Raw genomic sequence first — 18,212 nt, forward strand, 5'->3', positions numbered from 1 at the left:
TGTATTATGAATGCTTTTGGTTTTTCATATGTGTTTGAAGTGTAATTGTATTAACTATAAAATTCACCCTGTCATCAAATGCTGAGAGCTTCTGTGCCATGGTTGGGAATTACTTTGAATCTTGGAACCCTGCAGACTTAAAGCCACCCTGTCCATCTTACCTGCTTTTGAACATGTTGGATAAAGGTGGTAAACCTGACTACATATTCCTGTGGTTTTTTTTTTTTAATTAATTTATTTATTTGACAGACAGAGATCACAAGTAGGCAGAGAGGCAGACAGAGAGAGGGAGGGAAGCAGGCTCCAGAGTCCGATGCGGGACTCGATCCCAGGACGCTGAGATCATGACCCAAGCCGAAGGCAGAGGCCCAACCCACTGAGCCACCCAGGTGCCCCCATATTCCTGTGTTTTAAAGATTGTTGTGGTCTAAAGACGGTTCTCTTTCATTTTTAGCATTACATGAAATAAAACCTCCTTCTATATGTTTAATTAACTATGCCTTTACAGCTTTAAGAGGTGGTGTTAGTTCCAGAGGTCAAAGCTTATCCTTATTTTAGCCAGGTGTACCTTTTTTCTTAGCTGGAGTAAGCTTGAGCTTTTTCTTACTTGTTTGTAACATTGCTGTTTGTGTGTTTGGATAGCTTTACTGAAATATAATTAACATATAATTTACCCATTTAAATTATACATTTAATGGCTTTTAATATATTCACAGATAGATGCAACCATCACCACAGTCAATTCTAGAACATTTTTATCACTCCTAAAAGGAACCTAGTAACCATAGCAGTCCCATGACACCCACCCCCAATCTGCTTTCTGTCTCTGTGGATTTGCCTTTCTTGGACACATCTGTGACTGGCTTTCCCCACCATGTATCATAATGTTTTCCAGGTCTTATTCATGTTGTAACATGTATCAGTATTTTGCTTCTTTTTATTGCTGAATAATGTTCTGTTGTGTGGATGTATTTTATTTTTATTTTTATTTTTTTAAGATTTTATTTATTTATTTGACAGACAGATCACAAGTAGGCAGAGAGGCAGGCAGAGAGAGAAGGGAGGAAGCAGGCTCCCTGCTGAGCAGAGAGCCCGATGCGGGGCTAGATCCCAGGACGCTGGGATCGTGACCTGAGCCGAAGGCAGCGGCCTTAACCCACTGAGCCACACAGGCGCCCCGAGTGTGGATGTATTTTAGTCATCTCTCTGCTTAGAGTTCTGTTTATGGCTGTGCTTTGGGAAAGTGAGTTTAGGAATTCTATCCCCTTTCGTATCAGGGGCTTGGATTCATAGGCATTTGGTTTCCCTTATACTTGGCATTGTGGACATCAGGTTTTCTCTTTAATTAAATGATAACAGAAGCATCCACTTGGCCCCATGATTAGGCAAGTCACTGATGAGTAATATTACTCCTAACAACCCTTCAGGGCTTGCCCGGAAACATCAAGATTTTCAGGATATGTTACTTCTGTTTTCCTAATTCAGTGTCAGGGACCTGTGTAATACTATTTCAGGCATTGCTTTGAATTAGTCTAGCTTATTGCAGAGAACAAAGAACATGCCATCTTAGAGTTTTTGTAATGGTGTTTGCTTTATGGATTGCATATTACTTAAGCATAATTATGAACAAAACAACATACATGCTTAGCCCCTTGAAATCTCTGTGATAGACAGAATTTATTTGTTTAAAGCAGCAGTTCTCAACTGTAAGCAACTTTGCTTCCCAGAGGATAGGTGGCAATATTTGGAGTTATTTTTTGTTGTCCTGATTGGAGCAGAGGGTTGTGCTATTACAGCCTACATGGGTAGAGACCCAGGGATAATACACAGGACAGCCTCCCCACAACAAAGAATGATTTGGCCCCAAATGTTTATCATGCCACAGTTGAGAAGGCCTGCTTTAGAGTGACCATTGAATTTTCTTTAATCCACTGAGCAGAAGTGACATAGCTCTAGGCAGTGTGCAAGGCAAAAAATTCTGTGTGTATTTGGTAGAACTTCACATTTAACAGTATAGGAAAGCAGTTGCTTATGTTGAATGAGTTTGTGTGTTCTTTAAGGGATGATTGAATGGTTGATTAGTTATTTCCTTGTTGGAAACCTCCTTAGACACCTCATCTTTGGGAGTTCCTTAACCTACTTCAATAAAAGATTATATATTTGTTATTTAAACAATTTAATTGTGTTGTTAATTGTAATCTAGAGTGTTGCTGTTTTGGGTGCTTTCCCCACCCTTTGCAGGTTCTTTGTTTTGTGATTGTTAAGTGTTTTTGGAAGAAATTGTCAAAGAGTCCACTAATCTTTATTCTTTCCACTTTCCCCCCAAGCTTCAGAGGAGGAAATACTACTCTAAGCATTACATCCACTTTTGAATAAGGGACATTCATTCAGCACTTCCTTCTGTTTTGATATCACAGAGGTCCCTCCCTGAATTTGACCTGTGCGTCCCATTGTCCCATCTCCGTAATGTTCTTTCAGTACCGGGTATGCTAACTCAGGATTGATTGAGTTTAAGTTTTCATTAACCCCAAATGTAGAGAATTGTTGGCGGGGCATGTGTAACCACTCATTCGCTTATACTGTTGAGCTTGTCAGGCGGAAGAACTTCACAACTCATTTATTTTGACACAGAAGAACTACTCTTAGTACCACATCAGTTTCGGGTAAAACATAGTCTTACCTCTGCATGGGGTCACAGACCTGCTGACCCCATATTTCAGTGTTACCTTGCAGGTTTGTAGGTGATTTCTCTGCCATATTTTGAAGTATTCTCTGCAGCAGGTTGCTGTTTATGAGAATACCGTATTTCTTATCCAGAGAGGGCAAGTGTTGGAGTGACATTTCCCTTTCTAGAGCAAAAGTCATTAATTACATTTTCTCTCCCAGGATGTTGATATGAAAAGGAACAGGAGAAGAAAATTGGTTTCCTTTTGAAAGCAAGTTGCCCAACTGTAGCATGCCTTTTTAGTTTTCCTTGGCATGCAGGCTGCAGCTGGTTCTCTTAGAGGCAGGGCCGGGAAGATGGGGTAGCTTTCTTGCGTCTTCTGCATTTGGACCATCTCATTTTGTTCCTAAAGGAGAATGCTAAATGCAGAAATGGCAAAGGCGGAAGTTCTTGGGGTGCTTTGGTTCCTGATCTAGGCTTTCAGAGACAGGGGATTGGAAAGCAAGCTTGTTCAGATGGAACTAACAACTCCTACGTCTCCAGTCAACCAAGGTGAATGTTTCCAAAATGTTCCTTTTGTCTCAAGAGCCTTCATTGACACCTGTTTGCTTAGCCTGTTGTTTTGGATAACTTAGCTTTTAAGGATGGATAATTTAAGGCAGTATGGCCTTGTGGTTAAGAGTATAGGCCCCAAAGGCTGCGTGCGGCCTGGTTATATGTATCCTAGATCTAACACATAATTGTGTGATTTTGGTCTACTTGCTCAGCTTCTCCGTGGTTGCTTTTGCATTGGAAAATGTACATAACAGATTGTACCTACTGAGCAGAGTTAGGTTGGTCATATGTCCTGGTTTACATGTTTTTTCTTGAATAATTACTAATCTGGTGAAGATTAAATGGATTAATGTGTAAAATGCTTAGTGCATATTAAGTGCTCAGTGAGTGATAGCTGCTTTATTATTTTAGGAGCCTCCATTAACTATCCTTCCCACGTGCCCCTCCCCCAGCCCATTTCCTACTGGTTTTTCCCTGTAGTTCCCATTAAGGATGGTGATTAATCCACCATTCTTCTTACTGTACTTCTTTGCACCTGAAATGTTTTCTCTATCTTTTTGCTCATCCCTACCCTGTTCATGGTTTATGATCCAGCGCGAGCACCACTTCACTTGTTTGCTCATGAAATATTTTCTTTCCCAAATAAAAGTCTTATCATAGTGCTCTCTTGCTTATCTAGCTCATGTGTGAAGCGGAGGGCAGGAAAAGATGATTTATTGCTCATCTTTGCATACCAGGCAGAGTTAGGATTTGAGAAATGTGAGAATACAAGAGGGGGCAAAAACAGTCAAGGGTCAACTTCTCATGGAGCTTCTAGCTTCTGGACAGCTGCTAATCAAGTCACACAAATAAATGTGAACTTACAGTTGTAGAAAGTGTTGCAAAGGGATTTAACCTAATCATTTTGGACAGGAAAAGACATCTCAAGGAAGTTGTTGAGCTGCGAGCTGAAGGAAGAGTAGGAGACACATAGGCCAAGAAAGGAGAGAAGCATCACAGACCAAAGGAAGGACCTGAGCAGAGTACTTGCTCGGGGCAGAGGGGAGTGGGGTGTATTCAGGGAATTGAGGGAAGGAATGCCAGAGTGGTGTGAGATGATTCGGATAAGAAGATGAAGGGCTTGGAGAGTCTGTGTGGCTTAGTCAGAGGAGCATGCAGCTCTTGGTCTTGGGGGATTATGAGTTTAAGCCCCACATTAGGGGTAGAGATAACTTAAGAAAACATTAGAAAAAATACAAGGGCCTTGTAGATCATGTTATGATTTGGGTTTTTAGCCGACAGAAGTGGGAAGTCATTGAATGACCATTTTTAAGGTGTGATTGACATAATCCTATCAGCCTTTTGAGAGTTGCACCCTGGCTGAAGTGTAGAAGGAGAACTGTAAGGGCTCATAGGAGTGGATTTGAAGAGAAGCCAGTTGAAGTGGTCCAGAAAAGCCATCCTAGAAGCTGTAACTGAGGTTGTGGTGTTGGAGGTGCCCTGAAGTAGAGGAGGTTGAGAGAAATTTATGAGGTAACAGTGACAGGATGGGTTGATGCTAGGATGAAAGGTGGGCACTAATGATGCTGCCTAGGTGTCTAGCCTGCATGGCAAGGATGAGGAGGGGCACCAGTCACTGAGAGAGACCATTTAGAAGAGGGGCTCATTTGGGGCCAGAGCATGCCTTTAGTTTGGATATGTTGAGGTACGTTTGAGATCTCCAGGAGGAGACTTCAGGTGGACAGTTTTCATTCTGTCGAGGTTTGGTAAACATGTACGTTTGTGGTCACTCGTCTGTTTGTGTTACCTGTGGGCTGGTGGACGTGTACGAGATTGATGAGGATGGAAGTCGAGGATGAGAAAGGGGACACAGTGCCCTGTAGAACTCCTGCTCTGGCTGGTGGGGTTCTGGGGGCGGAGGATCAGGTTGATAGACCCAGGAGAGGACTGTGCCAGGTAAGCCAAACGTGAGCAGCCTTTCCAGAAGGAGGGTGTGTGTTAAGTCAAATGGTCAAATGATAATGAGGTTGACACTCTACAGTGGGTTTGGTGGAGAGGGGAAATTGCTGTAATGGGAGTTGTTCCAGTAAACAGGATATGGTAGCCATGGTCCTTGTCAGTTAGTGGAGAGTGGTCATAGGCTAGCAGTGCATGATGGTAATGGGATGAGCAAGGGCCCTTTTACAGGCAGACTGGGGAGTACTGGGAGCCTTCCTGGAGTGAGGGAGCAGAAATGCCTGAAGCCCTGAAGGTGAGCTGAGGTTAGGCAGACCAAGGGGAGGGGGAGAGTATTCTAAGCACATGGGTTCCTGAGATGGAAGGAAGTGCTTTGAGGGGGCTGGAGCACATTCGAGAGGTGGAGAGGGAGCTGGAGAAGCCAAGGGGCAGTCAGGACGTGAGGTTCTCTCCAGTCTTTGGAAGTGAATTGTACTTTAAAGGCTGGATTGTGTGGGGGTGTGAATTATATCTCTGTAAAGCTGTTTAAAAAGACTGGTGCAGAGCCGGACATGCTGGCTGGCTGCATTGCGGGGTGAATTGGAAGGAGGGCAAAAAACAAAATTTTAGTCGCAGAGATCAGTTAGAAGGCAGTTGTATTAGTCTCTGTGAAAGATGTTGATGCCTTGTCACTGAATCAGGGGGGAGCAGTAGATAACATTATAGAGATATTCAGGCTGTGACCGGTGGACCCTAAGAGCTGAGCCAAATGCTTGCTGTGTGGTTGGGCATTTGACAGACAAATATTTCTTGATGTGGTTGAATGAGGAAGAATTAATTGTACTTCATTAGCTGCATTTGGTGAGTCAAGTGTCCTATAGAATACGGCTTGAATAACTGGGATTATTAGCATTCAGGGAGTGAGACCTCAGGAGGGAGTGGCAACTTTTCATGGACAAGTGAGTTTTACATGATCCCAGAGAAGATCTTTTTGAATTTTTTTTTTTTTTAAAGATTTTATTCATTTATTTGACAGAGAGAGATCACAGTAGACAGAGAGGCAGGCAGAGAGAGAGAGAGGGAAGCAGACTCCCCGCCGAGCAGAGAGCCCGATGCGGGACTCGATCCCAGGACCCCGGGATCATGACCTGAGCTGAAGGCAGCGGCCCAACCCACTGAGCCACCCAGGCGCCCAATCTTTTTGAATTTTTGTCATTTGTAGTCCATTTTACACAATTTAGTTCCCAGTCGTACACTAGAATCCCTCCACCCCCAGCCCGCACCACAAGAGGCACTAAACTCTGGAGGGTGGGGATGATGTTTGGCTACATTTGTATCTTGCATAGCAGGATATACTATTGGGTATTATCTACTGGTGAGAGTTTGCATCTGTAAAGCACTTCATAGTCGGCAAGTGCGTATGCATAAGGTATGCTTAATTAACTTAATTCTCAAAGCAGTTCTGGGAGGTCACTGGTGATTGTCCTTATTTTACAGCAGTGAAACGGATTTGGAGAGGTAGAGTGATTTGCCCAAGGCAGTTCAGTACATAGCAGTGCCAAGATCTTGGGTCTTGGCTTTTTAGTCCAGTTCTGACATGGGTCTAACCTCCTGAGACTGCTTAAATAGTGTCAGGAAATGGTTTTCTTAAAATAAGATTTGGGCCCTGAGCATGACAGGAATTTTATAGCATTTTCTGAATCAGTTCTGGTAAGTCGTGTTGAGGGGTTTGTGAGCGGTTGTTGGCTTCACTTTAAGAGGCAAACGATGTTTATGCGGAGGGTGAACTAGCTGAAGTTATAAAGAGTAGTAGTTCTGTATCACTGACTCTTGAAGGCCTTTGACTTTGATAAGATGAGAGTACAGCTAGGCTGGCTGACCAGATTTTTATCAGTTAAGATAAAATGATGAAGTGCAACCTGATAAATGTGGGAACTAGTGAGAAGAATACATGTTTTTTAATGAATCCTAGGGGTGCTGCTTTTGGAAATTTGTAAGTTGCAGGTCTGTTTTGAATATGCTCTCCACTCAAGCATGAGTACTAAAGGTTTTTGTGGGTCTAAAAAATTTAGAAAAACTATGCACATTCACTTCCTTGGTGATCTCATTCAATCTCATGGCTTTAAAAACTCAATTAAAAAGTAAATCTTTATCTCCAGCATGGACCTCTGCCTACTGAAAATCTTTGTGTGGTTTTTATAAGCCTCTCAAACTTAGCATGTTCGTACCTGAGCTCTTAATCTTTCTTCCAAAACTCACATAATGCCTGCTTCATCATCCAGCTGCTCATGCCAGAACCCTTGGAGTTAGTAGTTCCTGGCTTCTTTTTGTCACACCTCACCTCCCAGTTTGTCAGCACATCCAGTTTGACAGTTACCTTAAAAATACACAGAAAATAAGACTCCTCCCCTTCTCTGCCCCTGTCGTGCTGGTCTGTCCCAGCTACCTCTGCCTCTTACCTGGCTTATTATATAGTAAGCCTCCTCCCTCACTGGTCTTCATGCTGTAACCCCTGCATCCCTTTAGGTTTTTTCTCAATGATTAGAGTGATCTTAAACGTAGTCAGATCATGTCTTTCTCTGTTACTCAGATCCCTGCAGTGGCTGAAGTGTCATTCGAGTCACTTCATGTCACTTCATGGCACTTGAGTAAAGGCTCCTGAGTCCTTACACTGGCTAATGAGGCAGGATTCAGCCCTCCTCCACCTCTCTGAACTCATCTCCTTCCACTTTCCCTCTTCCTCATGCCACTGCAGCCCCACTGGCCTCCTGGATCTTGTGTGTGCTCAGCTCACTTCTGACTCTGGACATTTGCACCTCCTCCCCCTCTGCTGGAATGAGCTCCCTTCATGTACCCTCATGGCCTTTTCTTTAACACTCTCGCTTGGGGCTTAGCCCAAGGCCTTCCTTGAAAGTCTTCCATACTGAGTCCCGTCCCACCCCCCATTGGATTCCGTATTTAAGATCTTCTCATATACTATATACATATCATTCTTTTGATTATGGTGTCTTTCCATTCCCTGGACCATCAGCTCCATAAGAGCAGGGAAGTTTGTGTGTGGTTCTCTGCTGCTTTCCTCAAACCTAGAGCAGTAACTAGTACACAGTAGGCATTTGGTAGACATTTGTTCAGTGAATAGACTTGTGAATCTGAACATGTTCTAGATTAGATTTTCTTTTTTCTTTTGTTTTTACAGTATTTTATAGTGGTACATGGGTGGCTCAGGAAATTAAGCATCCAACTCTTGATTTTGCTTAGGTCATGATCCTTGGTGTTGTGGGATGGAGCCCTGCGTGGGTTTCTGAGCTCAGTGGGAAGTCTTCTTGGGATTCTCTCTTCCTCTGCCCTCCCCCCCAATTCATGTATGAGTACGCCTCGCTTTTGCTCTCTCAAATAAATAAAAAAATAAAATCTTAAAAAGTATCTTATACTGGTTTTTGTTTAACTGGGTTGAGCAAGTGAATCAATAGAAATACCTTCAATATTTTTGTCTTTGTTACTGGATAAAAATTTCTTTTGGGGAAGGGAAGGGCAAAGTAAGTGTGTTTCCTAAATCTCTCTGTGCAAATTATCAGACTGGATGCATGCAGGAAAAGTTAGCACTGATGAAGAGCTGGTGATGTTGGGGCACAGATTACGACCTGAGTAGTAGGTTATAATCGGGTCGGATGGGGTTTGGCAGAATCATTGGCTGTATGGCTTCATGCACATGATTTCTTCTCAGTTTCCCTTCTGTAGTCTATAAAGTGGGGATGGTGACTTCTGTCAAGTTCACTGAGCTGTTGAGAAAGAATTGAATGAGATCATGGCAGGAACCTGCTCTATAAACCCCTTATTGTTTTTTTTTTTGTTTTTTTTTTTTTTTTTATTTATTTGTCAGAGAGAGAGAGAGAGAGAGCGAGCACAGGCAGACAGAGTGACAGAGGGAGAAGCAGGCTCCCTGCGGAGCAAGGAGCCCGATGTGGGACTCGATCCCAGGACGCCGGGACCATGACCTGAGCCGAAGGCAGCCGCCCAACCAACTGAGCCACCCAGGCGTCCCTAAACCCCTTATTGTTAACAAAAATGCTATTGTATTGGTAGATCATTTCTAGCAAATTGAAGTGATGGCTACACTTGTCATTGCCATCTGGTTTCTCTCTGGGTGCCTTTCCTCAAATGTCTCATTATTGTGTGTTGGCCATTGTATAATGAGGCTCAGAAGAAATCTGATTAGTGTGGTAAATGCAGAGGGAAAAAAATACATCCCTGTTGCTTTGTGTTTTAGAGTCAGATGTAAATGGTAATTGGTTGACTTTTGCTTTGGATTATCACTGTTCTTCGTTACCTAAAAGTTTTGGATATACACACGGGGTTTTATTTTGTGGATGCCCTCTGTTTCTTGAATTTTTCTTTCGTGCTTAGTCTTGGCAGAAGTAACTCAAATTTCTTTGTAAATAGAAGCTAGTATATGATTTTGTAAGGAGTAGTTGAATGTATGACATGGACTTAATATTTCTATCCTTTTTGAGAGCTGAAATAATATTTTTACATAATTTTCTGGTTATTTTGCTAACTTTGGAGAGAATGCTCTTTTTCTTAAATTCATCAATTGTCTGTCCTTGAGTTTTATCTGAGAAGTTTTCAGCCTAAGCTGCTTGTTCTTTTTAGATTCCAAGTAGACCTTGTTATGTTTTCACTGTCAAAGAGGAACGTTTTAAAAACGGTGTTTGCTAGTAGTTTTCTTTCTTGCATGATTGGCTTGTTCATGCTTTGAACTTCAGCCCAGTGGAGATAGTAGTATGTCTCCTTGTGTATTTTCAGTTGCTAATACTAGTGGCCTACAAGGACTTGGGAGTATATTACTGTCTGTTTAGCAGATGATTCATCTCGGCAGAACTTCTGCAGGCACTAGGATAATTTTTCATTTTCTTGAAATATGTTTGGAAAATTGAAATCCTGTCTAGAATTGTATTTCCTATGTAGAAGGAAGTAATCTAAGTCTGTGCTACACGCTTTCTCTCTTCTGACTTTAAGTTGTCAGCATTATTACTCCTTTATAGGTCTGTCTTCCATAGGTGGTTGTGAATATTTTATATTTTCTTGAATGCCTGGGGACATTTGAAGTACTTATGGAGAGGTCTTTTCTGGTGTCAGAGTTGACCTAAGAGCTTTAGAGAGAGTATATGATCCTTTTTGATGGTTTTGGCATGACCAAATAGAATTTTCTCTGTGTTTAAGTCATGTAATTGCAAGTTGATTTGTTTGTTGTTGTCTGAGTAAAAAGGACCAATCTTTTGTTGGTTTGCATATGTCGTCTTCTGTCTGGCCCTAGTAACATAAGAAACAGATGGTTCTCATATTGATCAGTTGTTGGCTTTTTTTTGGGGGGGGGGGTGGGGGCACTAGAGCATTGAGGGCAAGGACTCTGGAGTTTTTCCCTCATTGTGTCTTCAGCTCCAAACACCTGGCATGTAGATAGTATTTAGTATAGATTGTTCAACAAATGAGAGATGTTGAGGAAGATGATTCAGGATGGCAAAAGATAAATTACTGGTAATTATGACTGTCCTAAAACTGACTTGTAAACAAAATAGTCCATGTCTGTCTGTCATTGTCCTCCCCTCACCCTATAAAATTTTTATAAGAATTGTGTGGGGTTGAGATTGGAGAGTCTTTCTTCTCATCGTAAAGTCTTAAAAACTTCAGTCTTTCCTTGTTGGGCTTAGTTCTAGAGAGGAGTTTACTAGGGAAGTTATTAATAGTAGAAATTTGAAAGCATGTAAAAACCACCTAGTATTCCCTAAAGATGGAAGATTGTTTTTGGAAGCTGTTTTGTTAAGGCAGAGATAATTCAGAGATACCATTTTTCCTGGAAAATAACTAGAGCAGTAGACTTAGAAGATGGAAAGAATTGCAGTTGAAGGCAAGACTCTTGCTTTGAGGGTCATCACTTTTATTTGAGTCAATGCCTGTGTTTATTCTTTAGAGGAGCTCTGGAAATTTGGAGATGTGGCTGGAAAGAGTTTTCAGAAGGTAGTTCCTGTGAGAGACATCTTGAGACATTTTTCCAGGCTATCCAAATTTTTTTTTATCCCCCCCCCACCCCCGTGTTAATACTTTCAGTATATAGGTTCTTGCCCTTGTAAATTAATATTGTGGGTTATGAAGCTCCTTTTATGTAATTATACCCATTATATATTGTGTATTAGGTATGTGTTACTTTTTCCTTCAAAAGAAGAGAACAATTGATGAGCAGAAAGTGTGGTTTACTATTATGCATTGAGATGTTTTCGTTATTGATGTGGTAGTACATCCCAAGCCATATACTAGCTGAGGCCAAAAACGTCACATACTTAAACTTTGTATCACTTGCCCTAACTTTTTCCCAATGGTTTGGCAGGTTTTTGGGACTAAAACATGAGTAAGAGATTCATTTAACAAAGCATTATTTTAGGAAGGAAATATGAGAAAATGTTAAAGTAAAATCAGTTTCTCTTTCTCTCTTTTCTTGCCTAGCGTTTTTGAAACGTTGGGGTAGTTGGAGTGGTTGGATTTTCCCTGGAATTGAGTGAGAAATTCAGAAGACTGAAGCCCAGGCTTACTGTCTACCTTTCACGGAGGCCTAGCCGTGAGAGGACAGAAGAAGGCACGTGGAGAATCATGACAGCTGATAAAGACAAAGACAAAGAGAAAGAGAAGGACCGGGACCGAGATCGGGACCGAGAGAGAGAGAAACGAGACAAAGCAAGAGAGGGTGAAAATTCAAGACCTCGCAGGAGCTGCACCTTGGAAGGGGGAGCCAAAAATTATGCTGAGAGTGACCACAGCGAAGATGAGGATAATGACAATAATAGTGCCACCACGGAGGAGTCCACGAAGAAGAACAAAAAGAAACCACCGAAAAAAAAATCTCGTTATGAAAGGACAGACACTGGCGAGATAACCTCTTACATCACTGAGGATGATGTTGTCTACAGACCAGGAGGTAAGGAGCACAGTGTGTGTGGTGGCGAATTGTCATCCGCATTTACACACCTCTTTACACGTTAGGGAAGACAGGGGACCCAGAAAAGGAGATAGTGGTTTTGGGTAGAAAAAAATCAAGGTAGGAAACACATTGACCCACTTCGGCACAGTTGGATGCGCTGGCTTCTTGCTTGTGTCTCCCTCAACTTGGTCTTTTGTCCTGGTTAGTGCATTTGTCAGTTTCTTTCTTTGTGTCCTTGTGCTGCTGCTTCTCTTGCTTCACCATCTGTTCAGTAGATCTCATAGTTTGATTGCTTCCCTGCCCTTTATGTTCAACACCATTAGGCAGTGGCGACCCTGCAGAATAGAACCAGAATAGAACGCGTGGTAGGATAAGTAAACCTTAGTGAAGATTCTTAGGAGCGGGATGTTTCACATGAGCTGCAGCAGTGAGCAGAAGCTGAAGTATCTTTAAAGGCCTTCAGACTAAAGTTTATTTCTCCTGATAACCTCCTTTTCCAAGGAACTGAGCTTCAGAATCTCTAACCAGTGATAATAGATGAAGACAACTAACTTGCTTTCTTTTCCAGAAAATGTACTATAATTTACTCAGTGTATTGAGCCTTATAGCACTGTCCAGAGAGAGACAGACTCAGCCTTCAGATGAGATGCAGGGAAACCAGTGATCGAGAACCTGTTGGGCACCCACAAAACTCCCCCCTCAAAGATTTATTTATTTCTTTGAGAGAGAGGGAGAGAAAGTACATGCACGAGTGGGGGGAGGGGCAGAGAGAGGAAGAGATAGAATCCCAAGCAGACTCCCTGCTGAGCTGGACTTGTGGCTGTATCCTATGACCCGTAAGATCATGACCCCAGCTGAAATCACAAGCCGGAGGCTCAACCAGCTGAGCCACCCAGGCGCCCCACAGAACTTTTCTTTTTTCATGTCATGGGTTGTGTGTTTTAAAGTTTTTTTTCTTACAGAAGTCAGTAAAACCAGCTAAAATCGTTTGAATGAATTACGATGCTGAGAAGTGACATGAATTTCATGAGGTATAATTAAGAGATTAAAAGCCTCCCAGTTTGCTGTTCTTCCAGGGAAGGGAGGGTAAAGAAATTAGGTTCTGTTGTTGATGTTGTATAGTTGTTTTACCGAGGAATACTGTAACTTTTCTGAACTTTGTGTAAAGTACCAGATTTTTTTTTTATTCCTGTATAGGAATTTGTTTTAAATTTCAAAAGATAAGAACAGTATTAGAACTTACCTAGATAAACTTCTAGTCACAAGTATAATTTATTGATGATTAACTGAGAAGATACTTACATGACATGAAAGTATAGCATTAGGTTTTAGGCGAGCTAGAGCTCTGTGGGGGAGATTGAGTTATGTGCATTGCACTATTGTTAGGGTCTGTGATTTAGAAGACTCAGATACTGGACAGTAAGAATACCTGAGCTGCTGAAGAATATCTCATTTCAGAGTTACCGCACATTACATGCTATCGACCTATTCAATTCTAAATTGTGAGAATGTGTTAACTTCTTTAGATACAGATTATAGTATCATAAATAAGGAAAATAATCAAAATAAGGAAAGATCTTACTTGTTTTCCTTTTCTCGTGATACATAACAAGTCAGTGTGGTTATGTGATCGTCTGGATCATTGTCAAAAGGCCTGCTGCCTCGTGCAGTACTGAATGCCCACCTTTCTCAGGGGAATGTTACTCCTGTGTCAGTGGCGATGCTTTCCTCAAATATTTGTAGTCAGACACATATGGGAAGTGCTGTACATACTGTCCCTGTCATAAGAGATTCATAGTTAATGGCCCTGAGAAGTCTTGCAGTTCTGGTAACCTTTATAACATGTGAAAAAAAACAAAACCAAACCCACCAAATCTGCTGTTTATTCCCCATTTATGGGATTGTGGCACCCTGTTTCTGCTGATTATCTCCCTAAGAGAAACCAGATTTGAGGGAGTGGGTTTGGGAGCCATTACACATTGATCTTGCACCTTCTAGTGGATGGTAGAAGCCCTTCCTGCTTGATGTGTGGAAGAGTGTATGAAGGGGTGTCACTCATGGCTTATTTACAGTGAGTTTTTAAGGGTTTTGGAGTTGAACTGAGTAATTTATGAAGGCAGGCATTGTTTCGTAAATCTGAGGACCTTTGTGAAATATGAAAAAGATAGGCTCTCTCGTGAAGCTACATATGCTACAAAGAATCGATGAAAACCAAAAGTAATGTGAAAGTTTTTTTGTGACACTCAGAGCATAACCACTTTGTCTGAGGTGCCCCTTGTACTCAGGTGCTGACAGTATTATGACCTGGGGTTTGCACAGGTCCAGTGGATGTGTGACTCTGTGGTAAGGAGACTGACCTTGGCCTCTCAGTGTTCTTCAGATTATTTAGTCTGGAAAGAATGGGATTTTATTGAGAAAATGGGTATTCCTTGGAGTTTCTCACTAGCTAAATTTTATTCTCATCATGGTCACAACTAGCTCTTGTTTGCCCTGCTCCGCATATCTGGAGTTATTTTTATTTTGTCCTCCAGAGCTCAGCATGATGGACTTGAGTTACTTATTGCCCCTGTTACCTCCTGCCTTGCAACTTGCTGTTGCCTCAGGCTAGTGAACCCCTCTTGCATATACACACAGACAGACATACTTAATTCCTGTCCTTTTTTTCAGTGCTCCCCTTTCAGTGTTACTGCTTTTCCTCTCCCAGAACTTACAACCAATAATTTTCTTTTTATTTCTGTTATTTTAGGATTCATATCTGTCTCCTTTGTAAAGGTAGAAAGTCTGGTTTTTTTGCTTATCATTGAATTCCTGTCTGTGACAGTAATGTACATATAGTGTGTATTTTAAAATATGTCGAATAAATAAATTTCTGAAAACTTTTCAAACATTTGTTGACTGAGTAGTGATGTCAGAGTTAGAATAATGGGATGGATGAGTGAATAGTGGAGTAAGTTAGAATATGGAAGTCTGTCTTGAATCATTTATTTGCCAGTGAATGATTTCACTGACTTCTTATAAGAACCAAAACAGAAACCTTGTGGGGCTCTATTATATATTGCCCCATGTCTAATCTAACTTCTTTGTTGTCTATCAGCCGTTACTCTACTTTTGAGATGACTGTCACGGTAACAAATTGATTTATTACACAGCTGTGTGCAGCCAGATTTCCCTTATGGGCTTCCTTAGCGTAGGATACTGATTTCTAAAGTCTGCTGTAGGTGGCGTATTAATTTCTTTCCACTGTTTTCTCCCCTCCCAGCTTTACTGAGATATAATTGACATCTAATGTTGTTCAAGATGTACAATGTAGTGATTTTAAATATGTGTATATTGCAAAATGATTACCACAATAAGGCTAGTTAACGCATCTGTCACTACATGTAGGTATGTGTGTGTGTGGTGAGAACTTTTAAAATCTGTTCTCTTAATAGCTTTCATGCATGCAGTGCAGTATTGTTAACTGCAGTCATCGTGCTGTACATAATATCCCCAGAACTTTTTTATCTTGTGACTGGAAGTTTGTACCCTTTGCCCACCTCCACCCTTCCCTCCATTCCCTCCCAGCCTTCCACCCCTCCCTGTGGCAACCACTAATCTGATCTTTGTTTCCATGAGTTTGGTATTTTTAGATTCCATATATAAGGGACACCATGCAGTATTTGTTTTTTTTGTCTCTTTGATTTAGCGTGATGCCCTTAGGGTTCATGTAGTTGTCAGGATCCCTCTCTCCCCTGCCCCTTTTTTATGGCAGGATAATATGTATCTGTATACCACGTTTTCTGTATCCATTTATCCATTTGTGGCCACTTAGGGTGTGAATAACGTTGCCGGGAACGTAAGGGTGTGGATATCTCTTCTAGATATTCATTTCAGTTCCTTCAGCTAAATATCCAGAAGTGGAATTGCCGGACTATATGGTGGCTCTGTTTTTAGTTTTTTGAGGAACCTCTATACCATTTTCTGTAGTGAGTACCAGTACCCATTTCCATTCTTACCAATCGTGTATTCACCATTTTCAGTTAGATACTATGATTTTTTTTAAAAATTCCTGATCAGGTAGAACAGTCAAAAATTAAATTCAAATTATTGAGAAATGCTTTTTCATTTTGGCATATCAGTTTGCTTGCTATTTTGATAAGGAAGCATGTTCTTAAAAAAAAAATGCCTGTTAAGTTGGTTCTGCGTTTCTTGTATTTTGTCATATCCACTGCTACTTCTGTTTGACTTTTCCATTTGCCCTAGATATATTCCTAGAATAACAGAAATCTTCCTCATATACATTGGGGTAGAGGGAGTCAAGATTCAGGATTTTCAAGTTTGTTGCATCTGTGTTCCTTATACCCTTATGAAAAAGTTTGTTACTTTTCATGAAGATAAATTTTATATATAGAAGACAAAGAACTTTAAGTTCGTGGTTTATGAAATCTTAGGTAAAATAAAACATTTCCTCCTTTTATTTGCAGAATTTCCCCCTTTATTAGAATGTGGGGACTTGAACTGAAAAAAAAAAAAAGACATAGAAACTAGAACTGAATATACATTGAACACTGAGGTGTTAATTGCCTTTGATGCAAGTGGAATTTAAGCTGGAAAAAATTACACTAAACAAAATAAAACCTGGGAATCTGGTTTGAATGTGGATGAAATACACATATTTTAAACAACTACTGAAGTTAAAAATAGTTGAGTAGACACAAAAAAGTCTTATACTGTACGATTCCAGGCCAGTTTTTGGTGTTTTGAAGTCAGGTGGTAGTTAGGCTGATGGGTGCTGGTGTCTGGAAGGAGGCATAAAAGCAACTTCCAGGGCCTGGTCATGTTCCCTTTTATGGTGACACTGCCAGTTACATGGGTTTCCTTGCACTGTGGTAGTTTATCGTGCTTTGTACTTTTTGGGTGTGTGTTATACCTCAATGAAAAATTTATTTAAAAAGTTAAAACATGAAACTGTTTTCCTAATGGATAATTTCCCTTTAATTCAAGTTCCTAGTTAGAGAGGAAAGAGAGTTCCCAGTGTTTTAACAAATGGCATCTCTTAACATTTAGCTACTGAGTGTTTGCTGAGGGGTTACGCTTGGACCTGGTCACAGCCTGACTTTGGTTTCAAAGTCTTGATTCTCTGAATAATTGAAAGCTTTTCTATGGCAATCACTAAGACAAACATTAGAAATAAAAGCAAAAATAAAATAAAGCAAAATAAAAATTCTGCCGTTTTGTGTTCCAGCACATAAAATTTTTGGAGAAACTGAAACTGCATTTGATCTGTGACTTTTTATCTATGTCTCTTGTAGAAGAATTTTAGGTAGATGTGACACACAAATGAAAGTGTCTTGTGGCATTCTTACTTTGGGTTGAGGCACAAGTTTTTCTGAAGATTGCAAGAATATTTGTTGTGTAATAAGAAACATACATTCTAGATAAAGAAACTGATAGGGCCTGTCAGCTTGAATGAAAGTGATTTGACATGTGTTACACATTTGTTTGCACTCAATGAAACTAGTATTAACCTGCTTACTGCCTTTCAGTGGATCCCTTGTGGCAGTAGGATCAAGCCCAAGATCTTCATCGGCATGCCAGACTCTGCTATGATTGTATGTCTGCCCAATCATCTTTAGGACCTTTTATTTGGGAGGAGGAAGCACGGTGAGGCAGTGTATGCCTTTGCTAGGGCTGCCATAACAAAGTACCACAGACCGAGTGGCTTGCTGCACAACAGAAATATATTGTCTCATAGGTTTTGGAGGCTAGAACCTCAAGATCCAGGAGTCAACAGGGCCAGCGCTCCTTCTGAAGGCAGGAGGAGAGATCTGTTTCTTCAGGTCTCTCTGAGTTTCTGGTAGTTCCTTGACTGTGCTAGCATACCTTCAGTCCTCATATGGCATTCTCCGTTTGTACCTGTCTGCGTCTGCTCAAATTTCTCCTTTGCATAAGTATACCAATCAAGGTAGATTAGGGCCCTCACCTTGCTGCATATGGCATTAGGGTCTACCTCATTGTAACTCATTACATCTTCTTGATCCTTTTTTCTTCTTGTAAGGTTACATTCTGAGTTATTGAGGGTTAGGATATCACATCTGAATTTTGGGGACTACAGTTTGGTCTGTAACA

General features: G+C 41.0%; 1 protein-coding gene across 1 annotated transcript in view; it reads left to right on the forward strand.

The window, feature by feature from the left end:
• Positions 1-18,212, forward strand: part of RERE (arginine-glutamic acid dipeptide repeats) — a 308,722-nt gene that overhangs the window by 43,423 nt on the left and 247,087 nt on the right. The window contains exon 2 of the mRNA XM_080801487.1: positions 11,633-12,101. Within this exon, the coding sequence (XP_080657613.1) occupies positions 11,777-12,101 (325 nt within the window). The 5' untranslated portion in view covers positions 11,633-11,776. The remainder of the gene's footprint in view (positions 1-11,632; positions 12,102-18,212) is intronic.

Source organism: Martes martes (genome assembly GCF_963455335.1).
Source record: "Martes martes genome assembly, chromosome: 4".
NCBI classification, from domain to species: domain Eukaryota; kingdom Metazoa; phylum Chordata; class Mammalia; order Carnivora; family Mustelidae; genus Martes; species Martes martes.